This window comes from Pocillopora verrucosa, chromosome 5 (assembly GCF_036669915.1).
Source record: "Pocillopora verrucosa isolate sample1 chromosome 5, ASM3666991v2, whole genome shotgun sequence".
Lineage (NCBI taxonomy): Eukaryota > Metazoa > Cnidaria > Anthozoa > Scleractinia > Pocilloporidae > Pocillopora > Pocillopora verrucosa.
This window is the reverse complement of record NC_089316.1, coordinates 17,380,618-17,402,463: the sequence shown is the minus strand read 5'-3', so window position 1 is coordinate 17,402,463 and position 21,846 is coordinate 17,380,618. Positions and strand designations below refer to the sequence as shown.

Sequence of the window (21,846 nt, the reverse complement as noted above, 5' to 3'; positions counted from 1 at the left end):
TTTCTTAATATCTTGTTTAATTTCTTAGTATCCCTCCACGGCTCGCCGCCCTCGATGTAGTCGCTCCCGTAATTTGCCCCGTTCTTCTAGACTGCGATAAATTATCAATATCTTAAACAGACTGTGATAGATTATCATTATCTTAAACTTCTTCATTCGGATTAGGCTTTCTTTGATCAGCTATATCAGAATGACAATCTTTGTTTGGAAAAGAGGCCGAGTGATTATATTGTAAAGCTTGTAATCTAGTGGTCTGGGTTCAAGCTATCCACCCTGCTACTCATTGGATTTGTGTTTTGGTTTGCCCCGCTTGGTCTTTTTTGGTTCGCCTCCGACCAGTAAGGATTTTTGCACGATGTTCGTTTACAATGTTTGTTTCAATTAACCCTTTCATTTCCAAGATCTCATTAGTAATTCTGTATACTTACTCCTGTACGATTCTTATGATCTTAGTTCTGAGAATTTGTTTCCGGATCAACTAATAACCACTTAATTGATATTTCTCTTTATTCTCATAACTTGTCTACTTGAAATTGTATCGATATTGTAGGGAGAAATTCTCTCTTGGTCACTTCATGGAAGTTAAAGGGTCAATTTGTTTTGATTAGTTTTGGTAATTTTAGTTCTCAATTTGTTTTAATTAGTTTTTCTTAATGACCGGTAATTTTGTCATACGGTTTGTAAGCAGCATTTTATCATATCCACTTTTTAATTCGCGCAATAGAAACATTAATCGCATCTTACGTATGAACCTGAGAACTATTTTTCTTTAGTTATTCTAATTATTTAGCGCTGTTCGGCCTCTCAGAAAGACACTCTTTTCACTGAATTCTTTTTTGTTTTAGCTTAAATTCTGACTTCCCTAAATGCTGAATATGATAAGAGTATGTTAGTAATCAGTTCAAAGCAGATACTCCAAAGTTGAAAAATTCCGCAAATTTAAATTTAGCCTAACTTTAGAAGTTTATCTCATGAACATTCCTTTGTATACTATCATTCTAAAGATCATTACTTCTTTTTTTTCTCGATACGATAAAACAAGTTGGTTTTCTTGTTTGCAATGCAAACTCAGTGATGACATACTAAACATATTTTAGCGATTTAATTATATGAACAATACTTTATGTCTAATATTCAGAGTGCCCAGGCCCTTATGATTGCCACATTTTGAAGGGAACATACAATCTGTTGCGCGTGAGCTGTACAGGAAAAGAATTGATGTCGTTTCCGTGGAAAATTCCCCTTACCACAGCGACGTTGTGAGTATTAACAAGAGATCAATTGTTGAGGTGCCATGTAAGTTGCAGACTAAACTGCAGATTACGAAGCAAATGAATGTCATTCTTCATCTTAACTGAGTGAGAGCGACTTCTAAATCAGTCTTACACGTCTTACACTAGCCTTTGCGTGGTGCCGTCGACGTCAATGACTGGAAATTCTTCAATATTGAATTTTTTGATCTTGGGTTTTCTACGGGGGTCATTCCTAACTAGAACTACTGTTTCCCAAGTCTGTCGAGCCATGTAAAAGGAAAACTGTACTTGTAAACTCGAGGCTGGCTACACTAAAAATTAAGTTAACGTCCATGCCAGTAGGTCACAAAACAAGAACAAAGCTAAACAATAGGGCAGTACTTCGTGACTTCGTGAAGGCAAAGTGGAATCGCAAAACGGACATATTTTGAGTGTGAACAATAACGGCGGAGTATACTTTATGTTTCTATTAGAAATACCGGTACTTTATGCATAGGAAGCCCTTAGAAATTGAAATATCAAGCAAATCATGAGAACTTCAAAAAACTTAGATATATATCAATATATTCAACTGTTTTAATTATATTCAGAACTATCTTAGGTGTTACATGACTGCTTAAATGTAGCCGTAAAAGTCAAACATAACTGTGAAAAAGTAGGTCTAACGGTATGAATACCATCTCACCGAGAAATGGCTGGAACAATAGTGCAAGTTATCCATTTCTGGTGTACAACGGACGAATTTGAGTAAAACTGTTCGGTGCGTACATCTGGAAGAGTTTACTACTGAATGCCGCTTTTCTTAAATTGTTGTTTTGTTATTATTAATATTGAAATATGCAACAAGGCCTTTGTGACATTTTCAAGTTACTGCATTCTGCTCTATGTCGTTTACCGCCAAGTTATTTCGAACAAGAAATGGTTTAAGATCATTGGTTCATAATCTATGCAATCATACACGTGGAAACTTGTCTACTTAATCACAGTTGAATCGTACTCCCATTTTTTTTTCATCCTCATTGGTTTGATAACTTGATCTACACAGTACATTTAAACAATTGGCTGTTGAAGCGAAAATATCGTGCGAAGGTGAAAAAAAGAGTTTGGAAAGAAATAGAAGCGGTTTAGAATCTCTTGATAAAATTATCTGTCATCAGTTTTTAAAACCGTATGTATTTAACACAGTTGTATCGATTTTTTCTAACAGGGACCTGAGTAACAACCAGCTGAAAGACTTGCCAAAAGACATTTTCAGCAACAATACTCACCTGAGTTGGCTGTAAGCTAAATTAAACAGATCTATAATGTTTACATTTCACTTTAAAAGGTCAGTGATATCTTAACAGGGACTGACGATGATATTTCGATCATAAATAAAAGTATTCGTCACTAACCGCGCTTTGCAAACCATGCGTATTCAACACAATAACGATTCTCATCTGGAATGGCTTTGTGCTAATATTCGTTTGCATATTCCATTGATTAATTAACAGCTTCGTTTATTCGCATTACAAACCGCTCCTATTCAAAACATATGAAGTAACATCTTAAGTGGGACTTGGGTTAGAATCAACTGAGAGATTGGCCACAGAAAGTTTCCAGGAGCAATAACCAACTTTGGTTGTCAAGTAAGACCTTTCCCTAATCTACTGGGCGGGGTTGTTTAAAGCTGGGTTAAGATAACCCAGGGTTATTGTGTGTGAAATCTGATTTCAGATCCGAATTCTTTTTTTCTGGAATGTGATAATTGGATGCTCTGAAAGCGATATAGAAAATTATCTCAAAGAGGCTTTTGAATAACGGAGCAAAAAGAAACCCAGATTAAAATGTAACCTTGAGTTAGCGCTTATCGGCATTCGATCGTGATATGAAAAATTTCTTGAGGTGGAGTTGAGTAAACAACCGGCTGCAAAGCTTTCTGTTAGGCATACCTTCAGCTCAATGAATTGGAGGCTGGAATCTAAAAAGGCAAAACATTATAATATTTTGAAAAAAGTTTGTTTTTGCAAAGAATTACGAATTTCTAAACCCTTAAGTTAATTGATATTGTTAATAATAGCACACTTCGATTACTGATTCATCGATGTATTCCTTCCCAACCTGGCGTAAAACAAGGGGTCCATCCAACCTGGAGAAGGCATCAAAATGGTTGCAGATGTCAAAGAAAAGTTAGATAAATGGCCATACAGCAGGGCTTAGTCAAAAGTTTTTATTTCTATTATTTTTTTTTTCTTGTATACATATTTCTAATTTTTTTTATAATGCAACGATTTTATGATAGGAACTTGGGCCAAAACAAGCTTAAAAAGTTACCGCAAGACATTTTCAGTAACTATACCAAGCTGAAGGCACTGTAAGTTACCACCGCTCATTTATAACCTAAATCAGTGGAGGCTTATGTTATAAAACTTTGTATGGGAGTTTCCGCCCCGCTCTGTAACTCCGTAGATAACGATAATTTTTCGATGCTCTGCAGCGCGAGAGCCAGATAGTTTTCCCCAATTTTATTTAAATATATTCCATAGAACTTCTGCCAAATATTTGGACACCTTTTAAGCGCGGGAATTCCACTACGGAAAGCATCATTCACATGTTGCCTACTTTCTACAGTCTCAAAGGGCGAATCCGACACAAAGCTTTTTTTTAAATAACTATTTCTTTCCTCGGGTGGCTGAATGTCATTCTTGGTCTAGTATATTAGACTATGGACTGATCTTTGGGGAGAAATTCGAGTCGTGTCTAGGCCGACCATTTCCTTACGGTCTCCGGGTTTAACAAGACGTTCTTGCCGCGGGTTCGCAGGACTTTAAAGTGGCTGGTCATTTAGAATTCTCGCTGGAAAGTTAGAGAGCGGAGCTAAAACTTTCGTAAAGGCTTATTTCTCATAGAGAACTTGGGCCACCTGTAACCGAATTTCACTCAGCGAGTATAGTCGTCAATTGTAACATTGACAAAAAACAATAAAACTTGATCAACAGGGAAGGGAAGATTTGTTGTTCGTTACATACATTATCAGAGAAAACACAATGTAAAGAAAGCAATGCTGGGGTGGCTCTACCTCAGACCCTCCTTTCTTAAATAGTCGCTTTACAGCAGTCAACAACACTGGTTAATTTCGCCATTCACAAGTATTTCGGTGATAAGTTTCCAAAAGAACAGAGAAATGCCGCATGATGCATCTTTAAAAGAAAGCAATTTCCTGAAAAATTACACAGTCACGTGATATTGCAAAGCATCTATGGTTACCATGCGACAGTTCAAAACAGGGTCAGGTTAGACGAATAGAGTTGAAGGTGTTCTTTTCCCCGTTGTTCCATGTGGTAATGAGTGTAGGAAAGAGCATGGAAAAGTGATATTTTTAGCAAATCAATATTTCCTGAATATTTCATGTAGCGAAGAAAGACAAAAAGACCCAGTTACAACATCGTTTTTCGAAGCTCCCAAGATTTTGACACTTTCACCATTAGGAGGTCTCAATTAGTGTTGTCTCAAATTAAAGCTTTTCTATCTTCTCTGGGGCCTTCATACATCAAGCCTATTCGATGAGATCAGTTCTTGAAAGACATTAGTTTGATAACTTGTATATTTTAGGCTCTTGTATAGGGCACGAGAAGAAAAAAACATTTCTTTCGAGCATACTCATTCCTTGAACTTTGTTGTCGAATACCACACAATTTACACCACATTTACTTATTTTTGATAGGCTGTTGAACAACAACCAGTTGAACCAATTACCATCAGGCATTTTCAGTAACTATACCCAGATGGAGTTGCTGTAAGTTTGGAACCTTTGTTCATGTGTAAGGAACGCGTCTAATACTTTTCGCACTTGTGGGAATAGCAGCAGCTCAGGGCAACAATTTGTCGGCTCCAATCAAAACTAGTCACGAGAGAGAAATGTTCTGGCTTCTTAAAAATTGAGGCCGGGGAGGGGGGGGAGTGAGTGGTGCGTGAGATGTACTCTTTGACGTTTGAGAATTTTATTTACTATTTTATTTACTCGCGGTACACTATTTTCCTTTAAAAAAAGTTTGTTTGTGCTGCCTCAGCTTAAATTAAAGCTGCCACGGAGTCGTCATAAAAATTTGCAGAAAGTGTTTAGATTGCATAAACTTGGCAAAAACTATCAAGTGGAAATTGAAATCGCGGACAGCAAACGGAATTGCCATAAATGTTGAGCGCACATTTGCATTCGAAGGTTTTTTTCGTTGTCATGTAGATGAGATTGTCATAAGTATCTAAAGGAAAATACACTTTGTTTTTCGGTACAATTTTCTTAATAAAATGACCAGCCTAGCAATAGAATCTTTTTAGCTGTGTAGTCACGTAGTTTCTGAGGGTAAACAAGGATTTGAAATGGCTGCTCGTGTGTGCCGCAGACGACATTTTGTGGACGAAATTCCCTCGTGTCTCGCCGAAATGTTCATATTCGCGGATAACTCAGCACTCTACAGACTGTGGTAATAAAAAATCGGCGGCAGTTGAGGTGGAGTATTTTTAAAACAATAATTGAGATTATTAAAAACAAACTTACGATCACACGATCTTTAAAGATCAAAAATACATTGCTTTGTTTTTGTTCTTTTTTTTGTTTGTTTCATTTGTTTTTGTTTGTTTTTGTTTTTTTGTTTGTTTTTTAATGCAAATATTTTTTTTTTTGTCGGAGCACCAATTTGTCACTACATTGGCACACTATACCGGCTGTCTCATGAGCAGATCAAGCGCTGACGAAATTTGACAGCTCTGAATTTTTTAAGCGGATGCAAAAATCGAGAAAAAAATTTGTCATGACACAATTTGTCCTTTAATTTTGTCAAGAGTATTCTGGTTTTGTCTGCTGGTGCATATAGGCCAGATAGGCACTTACGAATCAATTGTTAGTTAAACAATAGCTGTCACTCTCGAGAAATTGCAAATATTTTACTCATGTAATCGACAACAACTTTAATTCCGAAAAACTCGAAAACATCTCCAGTCAGTCTGGCTTTCTTTCACTGCCTCACATTTTCCCTCGTGCTCTTGGTGGCAACAAGTATTTTCACCGTATTCCCAATGATTCCTAAAGTGTTCGGATGTTTAGAACATACCAGCAACTGTTTTAATTTTTCATGTCGAGGCCAAAATGACCAGAATGAAACAAAAATAACTTGTACTCGAGGATTTCGCTGGATAGCTGGTAGTATTTCATATGACTCGATACGTCGTCCCGGCATTCCAAAAGAGAAATCAGGTGCTTTCCATAAATCAGGTAAACATTTAAAGAGATTTAGAGTAACTAAGTTTGGTTTCGCGAGACAGGTCATATGACGAGGGAAAATTTGCACATTCACATCACGTAATGCATCAAGCTGGCTTTGTTCAGTTGATTTTGATGTTCGCAGGGAAATGTCGATTTCGTCGCTGAAAACCATTGTGGTCCATTACAGCGTAACATCATTAATGATGGCAACAAATTTGCAGAAAGGAGGGCGAGTTCATCGCGTTCCGTGTACCAAAACTCGGGAAAAACTGCAAGAACTCTTTCAGAGTGTATGCGTGTTGTCTTGTAAATATAAACACTGTTACGTATTTTAACTTGTTTTTGTGTCCTTTTAAGCAACGCGATATGTCTGTAATGACCAGAGTGCCGAATTTTATTCTCTAATTTTGATCTTCTCCACACTGTGCGTCGTTCATGACCTGATATTTCAACGTAAGTTATCGAGAAGGCGCCTCCTGATCACCTTTTTTGATTTTGTAAGTCACGCGAGCGCGCGAGCGTTACGACTGATCACATTTACGCAACATTTAAGGACAACCCGGCATCTATTCTCCATTCAGTTGTCATGAAACCTAAAATCCTCAACCTAGAAGATAAACGAACGAAGTTTGAACGGTCAAAAGGAGATCCTGGTCAATTCTCAGAATTTTCAAATATTCTTTGCCACAAGCGCAATTGAGAAAACACGTGAATTTACGTTTCCTTCAAGATGTTGGTGGATGGAAACTAGAGATATATCCGCGGGTTTGAGGCAATCGATGATCTCATTGGTGTTAAACTATGCACTGATATGCTTTATTAGCCCGATTAACGCCTGCATTTGGACAATTTTTTCGTTCAAATTGGTGATATAGAAAGGAAGTTTCCTTATTTTGTCTGTGAACCAACTGAACAAATCTTGTAACTTGTAGCAAGATAGAATTTCGTGAGCTATGTTATTGCAGTGCGCGCTGGACAAAATCTGTGAAATTAACACTTTTAATCGCTGTCCATAAGTGTGGTCTCTCCAAAAAAAACTTTTTTGGCTTGTGGCAACGCAAACTCCCCAGAATGCTATTGTCTTTCGCGACATGTACTTGCAGTGCCCATTTAATCAGCGGGCAGCATAATAATTTGCATATCCTGAACTAGTCGGTTGTGATTGGTCAGCAGGTAAAGCTTTGGGAATACATGAGTCTCTTTGCAGATTTCAGCTGCTGTCAATCAAACGGTTGGATGTGTAAAGTAAATCCCAAGTTGCCAACAGTTACGCATCTGAATTCATAACATTTGTCTGTAAATAACACTTTTCTTAAATAAACGGTTATACTGAATTTTGCGAACATTGCTAGACGTATGTAAGTAAGTGAGTAACTTCATTTCTGAGTCAAACATAAAGACCAGCCAAAGGAAAAATCCTAATAGGGGACATGTAAGAGAATAATGGTATCTTTAAAGTTCGATTAGTTCAACAATCGCACTCGCAAAAAAAGTAGGTTCCATGAACCTCCAACCAAGGATTGAGGTCGATAGCCGGATGTTCTGTTTTATGTCATTGCCTATTTTCTATTTCGTTAAAATCGCTTCTATCGGTAGAGAAAAATATTAGCGATGCTTCCGACAACCGGCTTGTGATTGCGACGATCGTCGAGATAGAACTAAAGTGTATCTTGCGACAATAATAAGAGATTGGTTTCCATATGCTAGTAACGATTGCTGAATATTTTTGCAGCGATCGCAGCGATCATATCTTAAAAGCTTTTACAGTTTCTTAAGCATTGTCTAGTTACCACCTCAATTTCAATACTAATTAGGCGGCGTGTGCGGGATTGTTTGCGGAGGCGGAGGCATTTGCAGGCATTTAGTATGGATCCTGACCTTTTATAGTAGGTGGAATGTAATTAACACCGCTTTCCAGTTGTGTGGTCACGAAATTTAAAATGATTACCCAAGAATTCGTAATGGAAAGAAAAGTCTAACTTCATCGAGGGGAATTATGATTTTCAGAAGTCTCGTTATCATTGTGGTAGTGGTTTTATAAGGGTCGTAATAATATATCACATCCGACAAACTTTGTAGCCTCATGCAATGCACGTATGTAGCGAAGAACGAAATTATGAATCACGTCGCTACCGTCACACCGCCGATGAATTGTTAAACTGTTTGTATTTTTGAACGCAGCGCTGGTTGTTATTATTACACGTTATTGTTCGCCTTGTCATCACATCATAAAATTATACTGATCGATAAGTTGACATCCTCCAGGTGAAGCATGAAACTTTTTTATGAACGCACGAGAAGATAATATCAAGCCGTGAAGGCCGTCCAAACTAGGGAATCTGGGCGCATGCTCTTACAGAACATTTTTTTAAATGTAGGGTCTCGGAAATGCCATTTCCTGCGTTTTTTTTTTTGGCAATTTAGGCAAATAAATTAAAATGCACTTGTTGGCGGTTTAGTTTCCCCACCTCAAGTATTATCAGTAAGGCACAATTCTACGGCTGGCTGCGGAAACCAGTACATACATTTGTACACCGATATCATTGCAGCTATGTGGCACCGTTCGAAAAGGCCACCTCTGGGCATGTTTAAAAACCAAGTTTCCCGTATGGAAACCCAGACTGGGCCGCACATCAGCCAGTCATAACACAAGAAAATTGTCCTCACACTTTTCTGCCAACGTCTGTCTATTCCACACATTCTTAATTAACAGTTTTTCCCTTTCAAACTTCCTTTGATATCTTTTAATTACCTACCCTACCCCCCACCCTAAAAACAAATAAACGTCGCCTGGTTCATTTAGTGGTCTACACTTCATATCAGTTCGAATGGTAAAGCCTTATGTATTATAGCAATAGGTGATTGGAGGATACGGAGGGAGTAGAAAGGAATTTTAAAGTGTTCAGTTGTTTTCAGTGCTTTGAATTAAAAAAAAAACCCTAAGTCATTTTGTTCTACAATATAGCTCGTTTTCTTATCGCAGACTAAAAAGTAAGCATCGCTTTATTGACGCTAATAGTCTGTTTGCAAGCATTTTGTGTGTTTCCTAACCTTTCTTAATTGGTGTAACTTACTAAACACCACTTTTAAATGTTTTTTTGGACAAAAACTTTCTTCTGAATTCTGTTGTGAACGATTTTGCATTGGCGATTTTCCACAACAAATTGAAGTTGACTAGTGAAACAAATGCCTTGGATAAAATCCAATGCAAATCCAGGACAGAAAGGCACAAGACCTGTCTAAAGATAAATAATATATGGTGTTGAGGGTGACAAAGGATCGTGGTTTGCCTAACCTTCAATGATTTGCCGAGCTAGAACATGTTTAGTTTTGGTTTTCGCCTTACCCTACCACCGAAACGTACCCGTAGTATACACGAAACCAGTGAGATAATAAAGCACATTAAAGAGATGATTTTAACTGCTATAACCCTGCAGCGATTAAAAGCGCAAATCTCGCGTGCTTTGCCCAGGGATAGCTAAGCATTGCTTTGCCGTCGTATATAAACCACTTAGGATATTTAGAGGACGCGATAACAATTTATGAACAATAACATGCTAATGAAGAATTCTTCATGATAGTCTGTAAGGAAACCTTTTAAAGTTAGCAAGCCTTGAAAGCAGCTTTAATTACTTGCGGAACTTTCTTATTTTGAAAAATAAATTCAGTTGTAGGATTTTAACAGGTGGAGTTTATTTTCATTGTGAGGATTTAACTTTCAATTCTTTAATAACATTACTAGACCACATCACGTCTGAAGGCGGAGAATTCTAAAGACAACAACATCGAGCCGTGTGTCGTGTGTACTGATTCAAACGAGATTTTATTCAATTATAAGATTCTGAGACTGAATAGAAGTTTCAAAGTCATTTGACCCGACTCGCTTTGTGTACTGAAGAATTTTGCCCTTATATCAGAGCATGCTAAAAGAACTAACAAGTTTTTTTCTAGCCTCTTATTCTCTGAACTTTGTTGTCGTGTACCATGCAATTGAAAATACATTAACTTATTTTTGATAGGCAGTTGAACAACAACCGGCTGAGGAATTTACCATCAGGCATTTTCAGCAACAATACCCAGCTGAAGTGGCTGTAAGTTTGGAGTCTTTTTCAATATTGGTGTAAGAGGAACGCATGGAATCCAAAGCAGACATTTGAGTGCGTGGGTGATATCGCATATTCAATATGCGAAAAAACGTTTCAAATAACTTTTTCTAGTCCAGGTGTTAATGCAACTTTCTTAAGGCCCTGCTTCAATATTCATGCTAAAGGGGCCTTAAACCCAAATCTACGCAAAAACCAAGCTAAACAAAAATACAGTCACCAACAAAGACTGGTGCGTAATAACGTGTTCCCAATTCATAATAATTGTGCTCATTCAGTCTCTAAGAAAAGATAAGGAATGAAAATTACATCGAAACAGATTGGTAGGGGTACCAATTGTTCGAGTTTAAGTCTTTCCTCTTTAGAAATTCTTCATAGCTAACAACTATTCAGCCAAGTGGAGGTAGCCAATGGTTGATATTTGCCAAGCTGCAAAACGGCGATTTAAATATCCACCACTGGCCACCGATACGGATGTGAGTGGTTGTTTCCATGTATAATAAAACAATGGGATAATACAGCACAAAATGCTTTTTTAACTTAAGATACTTCAAGATAGTCTGTACGGAAAGCTATTAAAGTTTGCAAGCCTAGGCAGCAGTTTTAATATATTCCGGAACTTCTTTAGCATGAAAAATAAAGTCAGTTGAAGAAATTCAACTGACGAAGTTTACTTTTCGAGACAGCACCTCAACTGAAGGCGGAGAACTCGAAAGACCATAACATCGAGCCGTGTGTCGTGTGTACTGATTCAAACGTCGTTCAGCCATTTTGTTTACCCGCGGAACACTATTTTCGGACTATATAAGGACTACATAGTCTTGAGTGTGATAAAGAGTTGTGGTTTGCCCAACCTTCCATAATTTGCAAAGCTGTAAGATGTTTTTCCATTGGTTTTTAGCTCTACCCGATTACAAGACGTACTCGCAGTATACAAAAAAAAAAATTAACCTGCAACGATTACAAACTCAGATCTCGTGTCTCTTGTTACTCCAGGAGGTGAAAAGCCAAGCAATAAATCACAGTTTTTTTCATCGGTTTAACGTCATATATAAACCACTTTGTTCATGAAAGCCCGGTTATGCGCAAGTTGAAAACTTAAAATTTCTCGTCTGGAAAACAACATCCAAACCCGCAAGTCAACAAGTCGTAACACAAGAAAATGAGCAGTCCTAGCAATAAACCTTTTAAGCTGTGTGGTCACGTAGTTTGAAATGGGTAAACAAGAATTCGAAATGGCTGCTCAAGTATGTGCCACAGACAACATTTCATGGACGAAACTCCTTTTTCTTTGCCGAAATTTTCATATTCATTGATAACTCAGGACTCTGGTGATTGCGCTAATATAGGAATCGGCGACGATTCAAGTCGGTCTCAGAGTCCGGAGCCATGGATGTTGACACTTAATTAGAAATTGCAAGAGGTCGACTGCCGGTCACGGCTCTCAAATAACTAAATGACCTGAAGTTGGAAATTTGCTGAAAATTTTGGAAATCGAGATGGCCCATATATTCCTGGCCATTATATGTCGATGAGGAAACTTCTAATAGCGATCTTCAAGAAATCTATATATCTTAAATCCAGCGTTCGGTTCACGCTGACTCAGAATACATTTATTTAGAAAGTCCGTGATATCACACGGGATGTATTGAATGCGCTTTAATTGCAAAAAGGAAAAGAAAAAAGGAAAAGGAAAAGAAATAAAAATTATATCGTAACAGACTGGTAGGGGTACTACTAGTTCGAGTTTAAGTTTTCCTCTTTAAGAACTGTTTAGTGCTAACAATTACTCAGCGAAGTGGAAGAAGCTAGTGGTAGATATTAACCAAGCTGCAAAATGGCGCTTTAAGTATCCACCATTAATGCTGATGAGAGTAATTGTTTTGGTGAATACTAAAACAGCACATGGAGAAAAGATATATTTGAGTGTCCTTAAACATGGAATAATCCTGTCTTAAACTCAGGTTTAATAGGTTTAAGTGGATGTTTAGGTCACTTATACCTAGATTTAAGTTGGACTTAAACCTGGCTTATACTATCTTAATGCTAAAACATAACGTAGGTTTAAGTTCACATTAAATGTGTCCAAAACATCCCTGTGTTTTTAATTGAAGTAAACAGAACTTAAACATTTAATGTTGTCAAAGTACCATTTAATGCAAATTAATCTGCTCTTAGTCATGAAAATAGAGCAAAAAACTGAAAAAAAAAGCAGCGACAACAATCATGAAAAAAGAAAGATTAATTAGGTGTTGAATTTGTTTGTCTAAGGCATGAAATTTCTACTAAAAGTATTGTCAACAAAAAGTCTCTGACAGCGTTTGAGGCAACTGAGCTTGACTGTTCCAAGGTTTTCTAACAAAGGCAACCAGTAATGTAGGTTAGGGAAGTAAGATAACAATGTAATTATTGTTAATTATTGTGGAAGTTGGCAATTTCCATTTAACATAACTGACAGCTGTATTCCTAGGAATTCCCAGAAATTCCCAGAAACTGGGAATTCGGTTTGCAAGGGTCATTTGCATAATTGGGAATTTTTGAGAATTCCTAGGAATTCCCAGAAAACTGGGAATTCAGTTCGCAAGGGATGTTGTGTCGTCTAGACTCAGTCAAGTTACTCCTTTCATTGCTATTGCTCAACTGAATTTTATTAAGGAATCAACAAGCTATATTCACAATACAATACTAGGAATCAGTAATACTACTTTTACATAGGAATGTACTTTTACAATCATGTACCGATCGTGTCTTACAGGATATAGCGTGACTATAGTGACGCTTAGGTAACGCAATACACTACACTCCGCAAACTGAACTTTTCACATACGTCATCATAATAGAAGCTTTCCCCAAACCGAGAACCGGAATTTTGGTACAAAATTTCCTTCCCAACTGATCCGTATATTCACTCATTATGCTGCCTTGTTCAAGAACTCCAAGCAATCGATTAATATGCTGCCGATTAAAAGTGCCGACAGTCGTGCTTACAAAATGCTTGACATTCAATGAGACTGCGCTTATTGGCTAGTCTTACTCACGTGGTTGCTCTAGAAGCGGATTATTGGCTTATGGGTCCCTCAGACGAATTAGTAGGGAAAGAGAAGCGTCGCTCGACCAGTAGACGCGTCACATAATCTTCGCTTGACGGTTACAGTTTTGACATCGATGTGACTGCATCTTTCTTCCGGAGTGGTAATACCTGTACCACTTTGAGTCGACGACCATCCGGCTCAAGCTCATCAACCGGCGCCCGATCAAGCGCAGTTCCATCCTATCCAGAGCCTTTAAGAGACAGTTCTATTAGAAATCGGGAGAACCTGGTGGTCTCAAACCGAGAAATTCGACAATTGTTCGACACAATCAAAGAACTGGGGGATATAGTAAAGCTTCAAAATGCCAAACTAGACAGGCTGAGGTGAAGACCGAACTACAGAATGTGCGACACAAACTCGATCGCGAACCTTAGCCGACCGAGAAGGAGAATATCTACCGTGGGCCTGTTCTAAAGCAACAAAAGGTTTGTGCAAATTTTTGTTCCATCACTGTAGCTGTAGGCGTTTCCTTTTAAGCTTCGATTCTGGTCTGGGAAGTATTTTAAGCTTGTGGGACATTATTCCCTTCTTTAGTTATTTTGAAAGAAGCATCTGTTCTCTTCTTTGTGATGTTAATATTGTTTGAAAAACCGAGCCGAGAATAATAAATACACGGGGGGCGGGCGGCCTTAAAGATTGCTTCAGTGTATGAAGTTTTGAGAATGTCAGACATCATCTGCCAATAGTGCCTGAAAATCAACTTATGAAAAGGTAACTGCACATAGTCCAGTATGGATTGTTTTTTTTCTGCAGTAAGTGACAAAAATGTCCTTAAGTCATAGGAGATGTTATTTTTCATCGTGGTTACATAGATAAATGAACATTTAATCATTTTTCTCATGATTTAGAGGCAGGTTATCAAAAGTTTGATTGGGTGTTTCAACAGCTACACTGCTAGTCTTCTTCATCAGGTGATGAGGTCAAATGTTTATGTGTTGCTAATTATGTAGCACCTTGGTGTTTTGTCATTGGTGCATTTTGGCCCTCTGTCATTGGGACATTTTGATCCTCGTTATTATTCCAACTAGCAGATGTTGTTCCCCTGTAGGTCAGCTTTGTTACTGACCAGCTGTTATGCTTTTTGATTGTGGGCATCCACACTTCAGGAATTTCGATTCTGCTGTCATTATTAATGAAGGAGCCATCCACATAAAACTTTACCCCAATAACATCAATAGAGACAGTGGTATCAAAATTCCTGAAGCGTGGATGGCTATGGTCAAAAAGGATAACAGCCGGTCAGTAACAAAGTGGACCTATGAGGGAATAACATCTGCTAGCCAGAATAACAATGAGGATCGAAATGCACCAAGGACAGAGTGACACAAGGTACCAATGACAAAACACCACAGTACTACATATAGCGACATGTAAACATTCAAACTTGCTGCCTGACAGAGACTAGCAGTGAAGCAGTAGGAAACACTGCTGTCAAACTTTTGATAGCCTGACTCTATATCGTGAGACAAAAGATTAAACATTTATTTCTTTATTTGTCCCTAAGTTGTTTGTTTTTGTAAATTATACATCCTGTATTCTGGCTGGAAATTTTAGCATTAATTTATAATTTCACATGTGAAGTAACAAAATTGAGGCAGCAATGTTTCCCATGGTGCTAAAGTGGTGTTTTCAAATATTACAAGGGACAGATGGTATGGCATAAATTTAAGCTTGCTTTAAACAATTTACCATCTATACAATTACCAGTCTTAACACAAAGTCAAAGATTTTGAAAGGATTGTTAATCTCATAGGGCAGTGTTTTTAGTTCATTTAGAAATTAAAGCCAAATCATATATTGTAAATAAGATATTACAGTTAACTCAACTTTGAAACAATTTATTGAAAAACAGGTAGATTCAGAAAATTGAAAACCTTGCTATACAACATATGCATAAAAAGTTTCGAAACCACGCAATTGTAAGCATAATTTGTGACCTATGATATTATTAGAATTTGAACCTAACTCCCTTATTTCACTTTTCATCTTTGATTCCACATACACTGTTCTTATAAGAAACGTTAATGTTCTTATAAATAATTTTGTTTGAATTTAAGGGCGATGTGCACTTGTTGCACAACAAACAAGAAGTTGTGGAAGTGAAGGGTGAGTAAAAGATATCTATTCAGTATATTAAGAGTTCGTTTTTAGAATGTTTTGGAAATACACCTATCATCAGCCATCTCCTGAAGGGGACGACCTTGGGTATGGGAGGGGACTTTGCAAAGGGTGCAGTCAAAGTGCTTAGTTTCCCTTTCTAGGTGGGGGCAAAGGACAACCAAAGTTAAGAGATTGTCCCTCCTAGAGGGGTGGCACATTTCAAAACAAGAAGCAACATTAAAATTTGCAGGACAAATTAAAGCTTTGCTTACTTGTGACTGAAAAGTAATATTTTCATAAGACAAAAAAAGATTTTACACAATGCTTAATAGTCCGCCATTTTGATCCAAGCAAACCGCGAGGAGATGGAGAAGCCTGTGTTCTTGTGTATTGTGGTCTTTTCTGTCATTTAAAACAACTTGAAGTGACTTGTTTCTGGCTCTCTGCAAAGTCCCCTGATTTTTTGCGATTGGCTGGCAAATGGGGAAGACAGGATTTTATTTGTCTGTGATTTTCCCTCAAACATTTTCCTACAAGCAAACTTTGTTGGCCATGTGAATATCTTATTTTAGTCAAGATGCTGAGCCTTACTTTTTACATCTTCACAGATCTTGACAAAGTCTCAGTTCATAAACACACAAAAATTTTATCACCTTCCAAACAAACTTGGTCACTAACTTAAACCTATATTTAATTTTGTTCATCTTTATGCACCTTTCTAACAAAGCATTACTACTATAACATTCCTTTGTAGCATTGATACTGCCCACAACAGTGCTGTTCGAGTATTTCTTTGTAAGGGACTGGAAAAGGAAAACAATGGCTATGAAAAGTCAACTATCAAGTTTAAGCGATGTGTTCATATGATTTTCTCTTTAAAGTACATACATAAATGTGCTACTGGATTGTGCATGCAATTTACTTTTCTGGTCCAACAAAATGTGGTCACCTTGTAAGAAATTTTTTGTTTAACTTTTGTTTATTTCATCTGAAAGTTTGTTGTCTAGAGTACCCTAAAACAGAGCTTTTCGAGGTGCGTAACCCGTCTTGTTCCTGCCTTTAGTAGAAGACCCCTATTGTTCCTGTTGAATGAAACTTAACTTCGAAGAGACACATTTGATGCATATCAAACAATTTAATAGGTTGAATTTGAAAATGACCTAACCTGACTTTCTAATCGAATGTTGATGTAAGGTTGCCATTTACTTGAGAGAACGAATGAATAAATTTGAGAAAAGTAGCTTTCAAGGTTACCCATCGAATTTTATAACACCTTCTGGCCATTACTTAGTGATACTTTGATTAATTCATTTAATGAAGCTTTTATGAAGAAGGAAATGTCCCCATCTCAGAGACAGGCAGTGATTACTCTTATTGAGAAACAGGACAAGGATAGGACTTACTTAGAAAATTGGAGGCCAATATCCTTGACTAACGTCGACGCCAAAATTGCGTCCAAAGTTATAGCGACCCGTATTGTCAAAGTCTTACCCGAAATCATTCATAGCAATCAAACTGGGAACGTTTCAGGTCGCTACATAGGGGAAGCCGCAAGATCAATTCTAGATATAATGGATTACACGAAAACTTATGAAATCCCTGGATTGCTACTTTTTATAGATTTTGAGAAAGCTTTTGATAGTCTGGAGTGGAATTTTATGTTCAAATGCTTAGAAGTCTTTGGATTTGGGTCCAGTCTTACAAGATGGATAGAAACCTTTTACAGTAACATAACAAGTTGTATTATCAACAATGGAACGCTCTCAGCTAGCTTTGAAATAAATCGAGGTGTAAGGCAGGGAGACCCCCTTTCTCCTTACTTGTTTATCATTGCTATGGAACTACTAGCAGTCGCTATTCGCTCATGTTCAGAAATAGATGGAATCAAAATAGATGAAAAAGAATTCAAAATAGTACAGTATGCAGATGATTTAACAGCTTTTGTGTCGGATATCAGATCTGCTCAATACCTTTTTAAGTTACTTGATCAATTCCAAAAATGTTCTGGCCTAAAGGTGAATTATACAAAAACCGAAGCAATGTGGATTGGCTCTTCCCGTAATAACATCGAAACACCTCTAGCATTGAAATGGCGTAAAACTGTAAAAGCTTTAGGGGTTCACTTTAGTTACAATAACGAAGAATCAGTGCAAAAGAATTTCTACGATAAGCTCAAAGGAATTAAATCTCAGATAAGCTTGTGGAGTTGGAGAGGCCTCTCTCTGTTTGGTAAAGTTACAATTATTAAGAGTTTACTACTTCCTAAAGTTTTATACATCTCGTCAATTCTTCCTTCTCCTTTGGAGTTCATAAAGGCCCTTCAATCAATTATATATAATTTTCTTTGGAAGGGTCCTGATAAAATCGCCAGGACAGCAGTAATAAATGATGTCGAATTTGGTGGCCTAAAGGTAACTGATTTTACAACGTCAATTATGTCACTCCGACTTTCATGGATTGGAAGATTTCTAAGCGATAATTTTTATCCCTGGAAAGCGTATCTATTACATTTACTAAAACCTTTTGGTGGAGAATTTTTTCTTCATTGTGATTATAATATTAATGACTATAACATTTCCCCAATATTTTATAAGGAGATGTTACACTGGTGGTCAGATTTTCGTTCTAAATTTGATCTTGTAAGTCTACGTGAAACAATCATCTGGAACAATCATAACATTAGAGTAAACGGCAAACCTTTATTCTATTATAATTATAATAGCGCAAATATTATTCTTTTAAGCGACTTAAAATTTGATTTGAGTAACACAGAGTCCTTTAACCTTGCAAAACGTAATGGTTTAAAAGATTCCAACTTTCTGACCTGGACTGGTGTTCGTTGCGCAGTACCAAGTCATCTAAGAATTCGATGCCACGAAATTAAGAAAGATCATGTCAGATCACTGCAATTTAAAATCGGTGATAAAATCTTTGATTCAGCACTTAGCAAGTCTAGGGATTTCTACGGTTTGCTTATATCCAGTAAGGCGACAGAGTCCAGAGGCTTCACAAAGTTGAAATCTAAATTTTCTATTGATGATGTGGAAACAAAAAAGGCCTTCTCATTAATAAGGTCCTGTATCTGCGAGACATATGTGCAATGCTTTCAATTTAAAATACTAAATGACATTTTATTCACAAATTCTCGCTTAGCTAAGATAGGTTTAATACAAAGCGATCTTTGCACTTTTTGCAATACTAGTGCGGAAACAATTGATCACTTATTCTTTTACTGTGTTTACTCACATGCATTTTGGGAAGAATTTGAATCTTATTGGATCGCTATAGCCAAAGAACAAAGGAAACTTGAGTTAAAGACTATTTTAATTGGTGTCACAGATACTAATTGTTCTTTATTTAATTACTTAATCGTTTTAGGTAAGCTACATTTATGGAATTGCCGTAGGAATAATAGTCTTCCTTTTTTCCCTTCGTATAAGGAACTAGTTAAAAGAAAATATGAAACTGAATGTCACATTGCGGCTAAGTTTAACGATAGGAAGATGCTAGAGGCTAAATGGAAACCCATTTTGAATTATAATTTAATAGATACATAGGTGTGTAAGCGAAAAAAAAAACTGTAAAAAGTAGGGTAAGAATTGCAGTCTAAGGAAGTATTATAGTAAGTAGAATAAGTAACGTCTTGTAGGTGGTATTGTAAGTAGTGTTCGTCTTGTTTTGTAAAGTAGTGTTCTTCGTAAAAAAAAAAAAAAAAAAAAAAAACCTTTCAATGTTAGGACAAGATTCTCATCAAAGACTTTTTCATGAATTTGGGTAATAAATAAATAATAAGGAATTAACCTAATACTTTTTTTATGTACCAGGTGCTGTGTCAAGATATTATGAAACGAAAAGACAACAATACCTCAACAATCCACCTGACAGAAGAAATAAAGCAGAGAAGACTGCTCTGCAATAAAATGATGCAAATTTCATGAGTGGCAAGGAGAATGGTGAGTGCAGTCAAGAGGATGTGTGGGTTGTGAGGTCACCACTGTGGCGTAGTCCACAGCTATCTCCTCTCTTAAAGAGACTTCAGGAGAAAATTGACAAACAGCCATCTTCCTCCTGAAGCTCACATCCACAAAATACAAGAGTAAAGGAGAGCCATCCACACACAGTCTACCAACTTCCTCACCTGCATGGGCACTCCTTCCTTGTGATAGACAGAGCCCTGAGAGGTCTCCTTCTCAAAATAGGATTCCTCCCTCCCCACAGTCCCCACAACATTGCAGTGGTGATGAAAGCGATGGGGAACCCTTGCATATGTTGGACACCAGCCCTCTCACAATCTGGAGGAGGCCAAACAGACGGCTACAGTCACTGTGGGACTAAATTAATGCCTAAGTGTTCTTTATTTACATAACTTGTATGTGTTGCCTTCTGTTTATAATTCGGTTCATTTGACAGAATGGCAAGGTGGTTTATGGGTATTAGGGTGAATGGTTCCTTTTTAACCCCAACTCACGAAAGGTTTTTTTTTTTTTGCATATTGCATTAGCTGGTTTCACAAATTGAAAAATTAACATATGATGCCACTTTCTCTCTCTCTCTCATCGTGATTGGAACATAATCTGCCAGCTATTGCAAACAGTTCAAAAATCTGTGGGAGGAATCCTTAAATAACATAGAATTTTGTGGCGATCAACTCCATTTATTGTTGAAGTAATATTAGATGTACTGAAGACCTTTGTAAAGAATGCTACAGTTTTGGATATGCCACAGTTAATTTTATTGGAATGATTTCAAACAAGCTTCTTGAATTATTGTGCTCTTCAAACAACTTTTATGTTAAAGAATTCGCTTTAAAAAGGCACTATCCAGCTCAGTAAATAACCAGGGCCCACATAGTTGTTAACATGGTATGACTTGCTTAGAATTTATTGTTGTTTTTGATAAAATTTTATTACTCTCTAATATTAGAGTATAGAAATTTATTTTTGTTATTCTAGTCTTCATATCTGACTGATGAAAAAATGTATTTTTATCATACTAAAATTATTGTCGTGGTGTAATGATTTATGTAAATATTGAAAATGTTGCTTTCATCCATGTCAAGCATTAAGCACTTTTAGCTTAGTATATTTAATTATCACACACAATCTAAATTTTTTCCCTTTTTGTGCATAAGGTTAGACTTAGTTGTTAGTCATCACATGATGAAATAAATTCTGTAAATTGGCCATTTTGAGGATTATTTATTAGATATTAAAATAATTTATTGTTTTAGAGTAAAGGCTCTGAGGAAAATACTCTTGTAAGAGGGTGCAAAATTATCGGGAGAATTCGTTGCTTTTCCAAGAACACCTGCTAGTATGTAGTGTGGATCAAGAATGCCGAGTGAAATTTCTCGTACCGTGGCATATCAAAATCTAGAATACGAATCTATTCTTCAAGTACCGTGAAATTTCGGGTTCTCGAATATCAAGCCATTCTCATAGTAAGGTGGAAAACCAGGTTCTAGAACACAGACCGATTCGTCTAGTACCGTGGAATTTCGGGTTCTTAAATACTACGCGATTCTCGTAGTGCCGTGGAAAATCGGGTTCTAGAATACAGATCGATTTGTCTAGTACCGTGGAATTTCGGGACAAGAATACTTAGTGAAACTGTTCTCACGGTGGAAAAGACAATTTTTAGAAAGACACAATTTGACTGACCGCGCGCTCGTATACGGTGCGCCATTATTTGCGGCAAATCTGAAAGTATAAGGAAATTTCCAGGTCTCCACACGCCGCGTTTCAATGACGTATCCTGACATCGGATTTCCATGCGGCGGGTTAAGTCCGAATTGGAACGAATAAAGTTCCTGACACTCGGTGGACACATCTTGGGCCTTGGAACACGGTACGTGTTCTCGAAGAATACGGGTCTGTATCGTGTGGTCTCAGCACCGCGATACGCCCTATCTCACACAGTGTTGATATTAGCCATACCCAGCTACCGAAACGTACTCGTAGTATTTACGAAAAGCTAAACGTCACAATCGGTGCTCCTGTCTAATTCCCTGCTTTTAGTTTATCTAATTGAATATCCATCGCGGGGAATTATGATTTTCA

General features: G+C 37.2%; 1 protein-coding gene across 1 annotated transcript in view; it reads left to right on the top strand.

Moving 5' to 3' along the window:
• LOC131778255 (uncharacterized) overlaps positions 1 to 21,846 on the top strand; it is a 30,905-nt gene that overhangs the window by 5,753 nt on the left and 3,306 nt on the right. Inside the window, exons 5-9 of the mRNA XM_066166447.1 lie at positions 1,139 to 1,259; positions 2,461 to 2,532; positions 3,535 to 3,606; positions 4,957 to 5,028; positions 10,512 to 10,583. Of these exons, the coding sequence (XP_066022544.1) occupies positions 1,139 to 1,259; positions 2,461 to 2,532; positions 3,535 to 3,606; positions 4,957 to 5,028; positions 10,512 to 10,583 (409 nt within the window). The remainder of the gene's footprint in view (positions 1 to 1,138; positions 1,260 to 2,460; positions 2,533 to 3,534; positions 3,607 to 4,956; positions 5,029 to 10,511; positions 10,584 to 21,846) is intronic.